Source organism: Astatotilapia calliptera, chromosome 8 (assembly GCF_900246225.1).
Source record: "Astatotilapia calliptera chromosome 8, fAstCal1.2, whole genome shotgun sequence".
In the NCBI taxonomy this organism is placed as follows: Eukaryota; Metazoa; Chordata; class Actinopteri; order Cichliformes; family Cichlidae; genus Astatotilapia; species Astatotilapia calliptera.
In genome coordinates this window covers 24689789-24702169 of record NC_039309.1, presented here as the reverse complement: position 1 = coordinate 24702169, position 12381 = coordinate 24689789, and the positions used below count along the sequence as shown (strand labels likewise).

The window sequence follows — 12381 nt, the reverse complement described above, 5'->3', positions numbered from 1 at the left end:
AAAAGCTGAGAACAAAAATAAATAGAAAAATGTTACATGGTTAAATATTGTTAGACTGTAACTGTTATTACTATTTGATTCCACTGTATCACATAAATACTTTTTGCTTGTCTTCTTCTATCCAAATCAGCAGAAAGTGATTAACAAAGATTCTCTTTCTGTCGATGGTGATTGCTGCTCCCAACAGTGCAGCAGAATTGGCAGGCATCATCATGTCCACTATAGCAGAAACCTCACGTCACATGCAAAGTCTCAATACACTGATGCCAGTGACGTGGGATTGGACGCAGTTATGGCTCAACAGACTGAACTTTGCCAGCTGCAGCTTGAACCAAACAGCAATAAATGACTTCACCACAGAGCAGGAGCATCTCGCTGTTGTGTTGCTGTCGCTGCTGTGGAAAAACGGTGGCATTACCTGAAAGAAGGCATTTCACTTCCCTTGTACCAAATCTTAGAAATGTGGTATTTAACCACATCCTTCTTCTGGATGGCTTTAGCTTGGCCTCAAGTATCAATGTGAGGAATCTTGATTAGATTCTTGACCAGGATATATGCTTCAGTGGTGGGGTTTCCTAGCTATCTGAGCCTCCTGCTAATCAAATGTAAAATCTGAACTATTACAAATAATGAAGAAAGAAGTCTGGGATCACATGAAGAGATAAAAGTCACTGAGACAGTTTTGTAGCCAGAGACTTTTACAGTGCTAAACCAAGCCTTATATGCCATATAGTATGAAAGAATGCAAATGCAGGCCACCATATGTCAGCGTGATACATTTGATGCTAGCTTAATTAGATTCATGTCTTTTTCACATAAGCACTGAGAGACTCTGGAGATCAAACCCAGTGTGACTGAAGACTATTCTGACAGTCTAAGCTATTCTGCAGGGATTCACCTTCAGCTTTATCAAACTGAATTTATTGACTCTGAATATTTTTTTTTTAAAAGCCCAGTTTACTGAAACAAGCCAAGCTCAAAAAATTAAACAAGCACATCTGTTCTATTAGGACTATTTAATATTACAATTGCTAAGAAAAGAACATTCCCAGTTAAGATTCTGACTCATGCCTCGCCCTGTTCATCCTTTGAACCTGTTAAAGGTCACCTTCAAAGCATGTTCACAAGCCCCGGTGTACGCACAGTCCTGTAGACCGCTGGTAGCACTCCCACTGCTTACCTTTTGACCCACTAGGCATCCATTATTCTGTCTTTAAATGTAAACAGTTGACATCAACTGTAATAATAGATTTCTATGAATATCGCGTATATCGTAGTCCTGTTTACATAATCAAAATCTTGTGAAAGAGTTCCACCTTTACAGGAATCCAAATGAGAGTCACTGATACCATCTACAATAACCTGAGGAGGCGTGGCATGCAGAGACATTCACAGACAGGCAAGCAGAGACAACCCCGTTCTGAGAAAACCACAAATCTATTAAAAAAAATGCTGTTTATGAGCTCACAAACAGACAAAGAACTATCTTCAAATACATGAATAATAAAGAATCAGCTGAATTAAAAGGCTTGAGTGACATGGTTAACTGTGCATATCTACAGAGGACTAAAGGCTGTTTAAACATCTTACATTCAGAGATTCTCACAGATGCTAATCTAAAGTGCTGAGTGAGCCTGCACATGCTCAACTTGTAAGAACCTCTCCATCATCATTACAGCTTTCCCTGCTAAAGTTCAAAAGGAGTTATTAACAACTTTTTATCACTCATTCTTCTCTAGATCACATACTCTGACCAAGAGGAAACTCATCTGTCAAGATGCTAAATCACTGAAGCTTGTGTATCTGTTAATGCGAATCGAAACTGATGTCTGAACAGTGAAAGCAGACCAGCTGGTCTCTCAGCTTGCCCAGCTCCAGTCATTGTCGGTGTCCGATGAGAACGAAATAATCGCAACTTTCAGCAGCAATAACCAACAGGTCAGGAGTTTTATGACAGCGGTGCTGGAGATGAAAGGACAGAGATCGCTATACTTTGAAATACAAAACAACATTAAAAAAGCTGAGAACAAAAATAAATAGAAAAATGTTAAATAGTTAAATATTGTTCGACTGTAACTGTTATTATAATTTATGACAGTATGTTTGCACTGAAGCACCGCAGCAATTTCCTAATGTTGTAAACCTGCTCAACATTTGGCAATAAAACCCTTTCTGATTCTGATTACTATTTATCTGATTCCAAAAAATCAGATAAATATCAGCCTGACCAAATGACAACGGTAGGAAACCAATATGTGAAAGAAATGAACAACAGTGTACCGATTTTCAGTTACTTACACCTTCTTTAATACGTAGTATGACCTCTACAGCTGAGACTAATGAGTGTTTTTTGTAATTGCTGTGTTTTCCCCCATGTTAGCACATCTGTATCATGAGGAATCTGCTGTATTCAAACAGTGAAGTGTGAAATAATCCTCATTTCAACACAAATTCAGACTCAGCTCAAACTCACAGATGGCTGTCAGCTCGATGTTAAGAGGCTGCTGTACACCTGCGGTTAATAATACAAATAACATGAGTACTGTAATGTGGTAATTGTTTTTCATTCTCATTTGACAAAGAAGGAAAAACAAAAACTCAAAAATGCACTGAGGCCTCAAAATGCAGAATCTCAATCCAATGGCTGAGCTTGCCATGTCCGTACTGTATATACAGGCTACTGCCTGATACGAGTGAGGACGTTTGCATTCTTGACTGCTCTGACATTCCTGTCAACTTTTAAAAAAAATATTTTGAATTGTCTGAAATTCAGTCACAATAAAAAACTGTTTTTACTTCCAAAGTGTCAGCGCTAACACCGTCTCACCAGTCACCCAAATTTTCATGGTTTCCAGACAATATTTGTATCTAGAAATCCAATTAGCCTCTGGGCCCAGAAATGATGCAGAGAAATTTTGATGCGACCTGAAAATGTTTAATCTCGGGTGAAAAATGTTAGGGCACTAATGGCTGGCCAGCATACAGCTGGTTTGTTCGTTCTTGGTTTCAGCAGGTCAAATTCATGCAAATGATTCTGACCAAGTGCACATTAACATGTTAAAGCTAAATTCTGTTGAACACTTCACAGGAGTTCACAGCAAGTTGCATAAATGTGCTGTCGCGTCTAAATAAAGGTGTATTACACAAACACACGCGGGGGCGGTTTTTGATTGATAGCGAGAGAACTGTGCAGCTTTGATGGAGAGGTAACATTTATGAAACTAGGAGGGAAGTCGTTAAACTTTCATACTGAGAAACTGCATGAAAGTAAGCAAGCCTCCAGCTCATTCTGCTGCAGATTTGCTGTTGTGCGTGGGATTGTTGTCCTGGAGTATGACCCAGTTTCAACCAAGCTTTAGCTGTCAGACAGATGGCCTCACATTTGACTCTAGAATACTTTGGCAAACAGAGAGTTCACAGTCGACTCTATGACTGCAAGGTGCCCAGGGTCCTGTACTACGAAAGAGTTCAACATACCCAGGGTACAGTATCTTTCCATTAAATGGATTCACTTACCCAAACACTGCCAATCAAGTTAAGCGATCACATGAAGCTGACTGTCAATTCACTGAAGCTTTCTTCCACGTGCTCACATGAAAGGGTGGCATTGGTAGCATTTGACTAATCACAAATATGGCAGCAAAACAGCTTTTAAAAGCAGAATGGGAGGCAGAGCCTTCAGCTGTGAAACTAGCCCCCAGTTTGGATTCAGGAGACAGCCACCCTTTACTTTTAAGATTAGACTTCAAACTTTTCCTCCCTTAGTTATGCTGCAGTAGGTCTAGGTTGCTCGGGGATTCCCATGATGCTCCAAGTGTTTCTTCTTCACTCACCGTTTATTTCCCCACTCACTGTGTTTATGCAACACTCTACATTTAATGATTAATGGCTCTGTCTCTCTTCCACAGCATGTCTTTATCCTGTCTTCCTTCTCTCACCCCAAAATGGTCGCAGCAGATGGCCCCGCCCCTCCCTGAGCCTGGTTCTGCTGGAGGTTTCTTCCTGTTAAAAGGGAGTTTTTCCTTCCCACTGTCACCAAGGTGCTTGCTCATAGGGGGTCATATGATTGTTGGGTTGCCTTTAAGCAACTGTTATAATTTTTGGCACAATGTTTAAAAAAAAAAAAAACAAAAAAAAAAAAACCTGAATTGAGTTCAATTGAAGTATGAGGGGTTTGTGCTGATATGCATCATGATGCACATCATGATCAAAGAGCTTCTCTTTAGTATCTCGTTTGGCCAAAAGACACAGTTTCAGAAGTATTGTAGTTTGCTAACACCTTTGCAAACCTGAGCCGTGCTGTCGTGTATTTTTTCAGAGAGGCTTTCTGCTGTCCACGTTCCATAAAAGCCATATTTGCTCAGTCTTTTTCTAATTGTACTGTCAGAAACTTTTAACCTTGTACAATGCTAACTCAGGCCTGTAGACTCTGACATTTGGAGTGAATTTCCTGTGGTGTCCACTCCTAGGACAGTACACACTGAGAGTAGATTGATAGACTTTAAATTGTTTAAAAAAGGATTTATAACCCAGACTGATGGGAAGGGTCATAAAAGCCCATCAACAATTGCTGATGTCTTTTCTTTGCTTTCACCTCTGCTGTTATAGAGATGGTCACAAATGGTGATGATCAATTAATCAATTGCATTTGATTGTCAACACCTGGATGCTTCTCTTTCTTTTAATTCTGATGGAAGCAGTAGGGGTGTACTTAATGTTTCACACACTGTGTCAACATTTTGGCCTAAGTTTTGTTAAATAAATGATAACAGGGTCTCATCGTGAGTTTAATTTTTAAGACCTGCTGAGGACAGGTTTATTTGAGCTCTTGTTACATAAAACCTACACTTGAAGAAGGTTGCTTTTTAATATGACATTACTTTTGTTTGTCTGTGCAAGGAGAACAATTTCAGTAACAAACAAAAATGCATCAACTTTGTTTGTTTTGTTTGTTTTCAAACAAGGATTAGTTTATTTATTTCACTAAATAGAACAAATCTGATCCTGCTACCAATGACCACATTACTAGCATTGTGACATGCTTATTTAGCACAGCGTGTTTAGTTGGGAATGTTATGTGCATGCTCCTTGAAGTGACAGCAATTGGAAAATTAAAAGAAAGTTTCAAGATTAAGGAGAAAAAGGAAAAAACCCATACACTGATAGGGTGATGCACTGATTTGACACTGTACCTGTCATAGATAGTCACAGATCTGCACTCTTCTTCTTGCGTCATACTACTTGTTTTAGAAGCTGTGTTCTTAACTTCCATCTGTGTTACAAAGTGTATAGTGGGTCAGCAGCGTGTGTTTAAAAACTGTTTTGCTCCACAGGGCGGTCAGCATGTCCTTACATGGGGAACTAAGCTCCCTTGATGAATTTAGGATGGTGCTTAGATGGCATAATGGGTACATTGAGTTTTATGCTAACACAAATAAGCTCAGCATCACTGCTCCTAAAAACAGTCTACACTCTTTGTGCCATTCCTTACGCTCAAATCCTCTTACAGTAGGCTACACCTCTTTCTGCTAATTTCACCCCCACTGTGGTTACAGGTACTTGTGAAATGATATTATTCACTTTCAGCAGTAACCTGAGTCCATGAAAGCAAACAGCTGAAGATGAGAAAGTGCTATGACAAACATGTTTGTTTCCTCTCACAGGGAACTCTAGTCACCATGTCACCATGTCTGTTAGTGAGCAAAACAAGAAGCAATGATGCTGTTATACAACCAGAAAGGAAATGTTAAATGTATTTCATCCTAACATATTTCCTATTGTTGCATGTGTGATGCTAGCATTATACTCTGGACATCCGTTGTAGCCATCAGCCACCTAGAACTGACATTTTGTTAACTTTGTTAGAGATTACCATTTGTGACATCTGCCACCTGTGATGGGGTCATCACTGTGTACATTCATCCACAGAACTGCACTGAGGTTTGAACAATAGATTCATTCACTCATTCCTTTGTGAGTAACACTGCTCGTCAGGTCAGAAAATGTTCTTTTACAAGCGCGTTCATGCTCACAGGTGTACACACGGGTGCTCACACCCACAAACTACACCCTTTTTGGCTCCTACCTCAAAGCACACTGTGTTCTGTTGATCTTACGTGCTGCACAATAATGTTTAATATTTAGTATTTACTGTCATATTCACATATATCATTGTGATGCTGTTTATTATGTTGCTCTTTTTTCTTCTGCTGCTTTTTTCTCTTTTTTCTTTCTCAACAGGTGACCCAGGTGATTGATAGATGTAGTTTTTGTCTGCTTATTTTGTTGGTTTTTGGGTTTTGCCCTTTATCCCCGTCCCTCTTCCCCACTGTTTTTCTTTCCCTCTTTCTTTTCCCCAATCAAGTCTGTCCCGTATTTAGCAAGTTAAAATAAAATAAACAATAAAAGGTAAAAAATAAATAAATACATAAATAAATGTTCTTGTGTGGCATCGATTACAAATAACATATGTGTTACTTAAAATGGCAGGTTATTTGTATCAAACTGATTCAAAGGTCCCTTCTGTGAATTTCTACTTTAACATGGTGCAGGGATATGTTATTTGGGGGGGGGTTGCTTTGCAATGTGGTAGGATCCCCCAAGGAAAAAGGTGTATTACACACACACATGGCTCTTTGTCTGGTCCTGGGTGAGGGACCAGACAAAGAGCAATTCAAAGGACCCCTATAACTGTCAAAAGAGCAAGGGACCTGTGTACCCTGCACAAGACTGGGTTACCACGGCCCCATCCACAAAGAGCGACTGGTGCCCAGGTGCAGTCCGAAAAACCTGCCCTGGCAGACTGATTTCCGACTATCGAGGGTGGCTATTGGGACATGGAATATCACCTCTCTGAAAGGGGAAGAACCTGAACTAGCTTGGGCTCGGGAACCAGTCTCCTGGAGAGGGGATCGACGTTGTTCCAATCTGGAATTGCCTTCAGTGAGAGGCAGTGAGCAGGGTGGGCAATCCTTTATCTGCTCAGTACACTGGAGTTTCTGCCAGTGAGTGAGGGGGGTGTTTCCCTGCGCCTTCAGCTTGGGGAACAGGTCCTGACTGTTATCTGCAATTATTTGCCAAGTGACAGGTCAGAATACTCAACCTTCTTGGAGTCAGTGGTGGAGGGTGCTCAAGGGTGCTACATGTAGTGAATCCATTTTCCTACTGGGAGACTTTAATGCTCATGTAGGCAATGACAGCAAGACCTGGAGAGGCGTGATTGGGAGGAACAATCTGAAATTAAGGTGTGTTCTGTTACTGGACTTCATCCATAGTGAACACAGTCCATCAGGGCTGCCCTCTGTCACAGATTCTGGACATAGGCCAGATGGTGGGAGGCTTGTGCTTTGGTGACCTCAGAATCTCATCCCTCCTTTTTGCAGGTCATGTGGTTCTGCTGGCTTCATGAGGTAGTGATCTGCAACTCGCGTTGGAGCGGCTGAATGTGAAGCAGTGGGAAAGAGGATCTGCACTTCCAGGTCTGAGTCCATGGTCCTCAGTCGGAAAAGGGTGGGGAAAAACTAAACAAACAAAAAACACACTTAGAGTTGAATTTTGCTCATTTTGACCTAAAGCAGGAACATAATGGTCACTTTCCATTTGCATCTTTCATGCAGTTTTTATAAACTCTTTAAAGTGAGAAAATGTAATGGGACAGTGAATTCATCCTTAAGAAGCTGATTTACTTTTCCAGTGTCGCTCCTTAATCCCAGTTAAGTGGAACCAGCTAGTCCCAAACAGGTGTCGTCGTTGTCTCAACTGCAACCAGATAAGCCATCTTCACCTTCTCCTCATTAAAATGCAAGTAGCTGGTTTCCACTCGTTCATCAGTTCCAGTATTAACTGTTCCACTTTTACTTTCTCCCTCTAATGCTGCTTCAACCCTCAGACTTTCATGCTCCAACTTAATCTTCTCAGTTTTTGCTTCCCCATCTCTAATTTCATGTGCTGATCAACAAACAGTTCTGACCTGATATCACTGGACTGCCTCCAGGGGTTTACTTAAAATTGTGAGTCCTTCAACAACACTCCTCAATTAATTCCTTTTTTCCCAGCCCCTACAGATTAACTGTCAACTAGAAGTTCATTTAAAAAATTCAAGAAAAAAACAAACAGACAAAGTGAGAAACACAATCACAGAGAAATTGGGTACACTGTCTCCTCTTGGTAACATTGTCTCCTCTTGGTTACACTGTCTCCTCTTGGTAACACTGTCTCCTCTTGGTGACACTGTCTCCTCTTGGTAACGCTGTGTCCTCTTGGTAACGCTGTGTCCTCTTGGTAACGCTGTGTCCTCTTGGTTACACTGTCTCCTCTTGGTAACGCTGTCTCCTCTTGGTAACGCTGTCTCCTCTTGGTAACGCTGTCTCCTCTTGGTAACGCTGTCTCCTCTTGGTAACGCTGTCTCCTCTTGGTAACGCTGTCTCCTCTTGGTAACGCTGTCTCCTCTTGGTTACGCTGTGTCCTCTTGGTAACGCTGTGTCCTCTTGGTAACGCTGTGTCCTCTTGGTTACGCTGTGTCCTCTTGGTTACGCTGTGTCCTCTTGGTAACGCTGTGTCCTCTTGGTCTTGAACCAGGGATCTTTTAGGTGTTAACCATTACACTGGAGTAGAGAGCAGCCTAAAATACTAGCTTTTACCTACTGCTGCTTCTTTTTACATCAACACAGTGGATATCTTTATTTAAATTGACCTGTACCAGATCTCCTTTGGAATTCTGTGCTCTGGCTTCATTTACTCTCTGCAAACAAACATTTCCCTGTAACAGGGATTAAATGAACACAAACACATAGCTGCTGCCATGCTGTTTGGTTTGTGCTGACACATCATCAGTCACCAGAAACTATGTATTGATCTGCATATAAAGTGCACTTAGCAGGAGTGCTGCAGGATTAGAGGGAGGGATGCAGAGGAACATGAAAGGTAGGAATGGAGCAGGAGGAAGAAGATGAGACGTAGGGGCAGAGGGAAACAAAAGGCCTGCATGTAAATTTACAAGCCGTTATTAAGTCATGCGTACCTGAAAGAAAGCTGCTTTGCTGTTTTGAGTGTCCTAGTCACAGGAAACAGTAAAGGCGTAGAGGCAGTAGGATGAAACATTATCAAGAGGAGCAAACAGTAATTTTTCAGCAAATCCAGGGGTGATGTAGAAAAAAGGCTAGGCTAATGCTTTAAAATAAGTAAATACAAAACGCTGTCTTTGTGCAAGCATTGTACAGCAAACATGTCAAAATCCTTAAATAAGCATCAAAGCAGCCAAGATGAGAGTCAGGACATCCAGTCATAAAGTCTGAGCTAAAAAAGAATGCAGGCGTGTGCTGTGCCTTTGAGCCGAAGTGCAAAGTTTATAGAAGCAATCATATGATAACATGAGTCCTGCTAAACCTACTAAACAATGTACATTTAATTCTACACCACAACAGCAGCCACATTTGACATCATTTATCTAAGAGCTACAAATAAACAAACAAATAAATTAATCTAACCACGGGACTATTTTTTACATGTTATTACTGATAATAATATTTAATTATTCCATAAACCTCCTCAGGCACTCTAATATAAGGCTGACACTGCACACTTTGTAAGAGTACTACTTCAAACATAAATAAAAACATAAAAGTACACATAAAACAAATGAACTCATTATAACAAAGCTCACGTTATGGACTCATGAATTTCTCTTCAGTCAGTATGTTCAGGAATTACATTAAATGACGAGCTTTGGCATGAAAGCAGTGCCTCTTGCTGCAGCCATGGCTCACAGGCTACCACATGCTGAGATGGCGACTGGTGGAAGCTTGTCTGTGTAGTGACCAGGAGTCTCCACCTCCAACTCTGCTTTTGCTTTTAATTTCCTGCTACGTCTCTGGGTGCTGAAAGCAGCATTCTGAGGGAAATGCCCACAGGACATTATAACAGATCACCTTCACCTTAGTGGTTGAAACACAAGCACCCACTCCAATAATGATGATAATAAACTCGAAGTAAAATGTGCAACTTTCCCTACAATTTCCACAGAACCTGCTAAGATATAAGCTTCCTTAAAATTAGAACCACTGGCAGCGCAATTTAGACTTGACTAAACAGACGGTCGAATAAAACACCCAGTCTGGATACGTCTAAACAAGAAATTTGGTATTTTTATTATAAACATGTTATATTTGTGTAGGAGTCATTTTCAAATCTAATATTCAAATCTTATATCAGATGGATGTGGCAGAAAACACTGCCCTCGCATGTGAGCTACAACATATGATACTCTTCAATATTGTTATTTAATAGTAACACTGGTATTATATAATGTTTAACATTATATTTTAATGATAATAATAACAAAAGTGTAAAATATTACAGAGTTGTTCGTGACCAGATGTGACATGTTGAAATGTTTCCGTTTGAATACTGAAGTGTGAAGACCGTATGCCACTTCAGTCCAGCTGTAATTGTCAATATAAATGCAAAGACTCGTCTTTATTTATTTTTAATCTAATCCTGTTGATTTTGAAGGAATTAAATTAGGAATAAAACTGATAGTTTTCAAGTAAAAATACATGAAAACCAAAGATTGTTTGACTTGTCATGTGACTCTGCTGCTGCCATCTTGCTGACTGACTATCAGCTTCTATAAAAACACTTGTGTTGGTTTTTGAAAGAAAAACAATAATAAAAATAACAATCAGACAAAATATTTCACTGTTGAGAAGATTTTCTACAATATTTTACCATTATGAGTTTGATATATCACAATGAGTAGTACTTAGTACTTATTTTCGTGCAATGTGATGCTGAGTGACTGTTAAACACTGGCTCTGATAAAGAAAAAAATATGAACCAGTGTCTATCACAAGCCTCCCCCAGCAGCCCCCTACTAGATGCACGTATGGTAGAAATGTAAAAATCTGTGATTTAGAGAAAAGTTGACCTCGGTGACCTGACGGGTTTGACATTTGAACTTGTCTGAGCCTTTTAGCAGATGCACCTGTGGCATGAATTTCATAATCCTGCAAGTTATTCACAAACTGTCCATGTCGCCCAGCAGGGTGACAACAATACAAGATGAAATAAAGAACAACAAAAGTCCCCCGCCCCAAGCAGAGGCTTGGTCTTTTTATAAACTTGGCCTTAAAAATGCTGTATTGGTTGGAGGCGTTTTTCGATGGCTCTAGAGTTAATCTAACATGTTGTCTTTTGATTGTCAGAATATCCAGAGGAAACGCACACACTGCACTTAAAAGCTTTTGGCTTTGAACCTTGGGTCTGACTCTATTCATATAATACACATTAATCTGACTGACAGAGCATATGAACATTTTTAGCCTAGAAAATCAAGCTCCACTGGATACAGGACAGACAGCGACTGCCCATCTATTCACATTTTCCTACCAAAAACTTCAACCTGTTCCAAGGGTTTTCCAGTATCAGCTCATTGCATCTTAGTACTACTGCAGTCATCAGCAATATGATGGCAACATTATGTCAGCGACAATTCCCAAAACAAGCAAAACAGATCTGCCAATGCTGGAATAATCTCAGTCCAGGCCAGAAATGCTGCACGCAGACTAAAACTGCACATTAACACGAATGCATATTAATTAAGATGTTGTGTGCAGGTATATCAGACCATCTGTTCCCTTCAAGAAGAAAGAAAATACTCTGAGCTCACGCGATCATTCACGTGCAACTTTTTGTAAAGCAACACCTCCTCTCACGTAGACCTCCGGATGACTGACTGATTTCACCGCATGAGCCTTCCAAAGAGGGACGTCCAGTCCTGCTGGAACGAAGTGCAGCAGATGTTGCAGGCTTCATGCTGCCAGTCTGCACCGCACTGCGCCCCGCATCCACCCAATACACAACACCAGCGCCGCCGCGCAGACTGCAAGCTGCTCAGCTCCTTTTTATGAACAACGACAGCACCACCACACACCGTTCTCCACCTCTCATCTGCTTGTCCTGTCTTTCTGTTAGTGCGTTTTCACGCCTCCTCCACCCCTGATCTCCTGTCAGCATGATGCGGACTCCCTGACCAGTGACTTCAATGTGGAGGAGCTGTCATCCCTTAATGCGGTAAACTCCCAGCCCACATCACAACACGCACGCACGCACACTCACAGAGCCGAGCAGAAAGACGCAGTGAACTCTCACTGCAGCGCCGGTATTTTGCTCCAGAAGCAGCAGAGAGACACTTACAGTACGCAAGAACTGGATTTCATCCTCGCCTTCTCCTCCTTCAGCCATGGTTAGTGTTCACACGGTGAGGCTCGTACAGCGTCTGTGTGCCGAGGCTGGCTGTGCTTGTGTGCGAGTGTGTGTGTTGTGTGAGCAGAGAAAGGCAACGCATAGATGAACTTCTCTTTCATTGGATGGCTCACGCTCGTC

At 41.1% G+C, this 12381-nt stretch overlaps 1 protein-coding gene across 7 annotated transcripts in view; it reads right to left on the bottom strand.

Moving 5' to 3' along the window:
• ryr2a (ryanodine receptor 2a (cardiac)) overlaps nucleotides 1-12381 on the bottom strand; it is a 301573-nt gene extending 289192 nt beyond the window's left edge. For 5 of the 7 annotated variants that reach the window (XM_026177557.1, XM_026177561.1, XM_026177558.1 and 2 more), the window contains exon 1: nucleotides 12193-12381. In XM_026177557.1, coding sequence (XP_026033342.1) covers nucleotides 12193-12240 — 48 coding nt within the window. In that variant the 5' untranslated portion in view covers nucleotides 12241-12381. The remainder of the gene's footprint in view (nucleotides 1-12192) is intronic. The other 2 variants (XM_026177562.1, XM_026177559.1) reach the window with 1 other exon arrangement.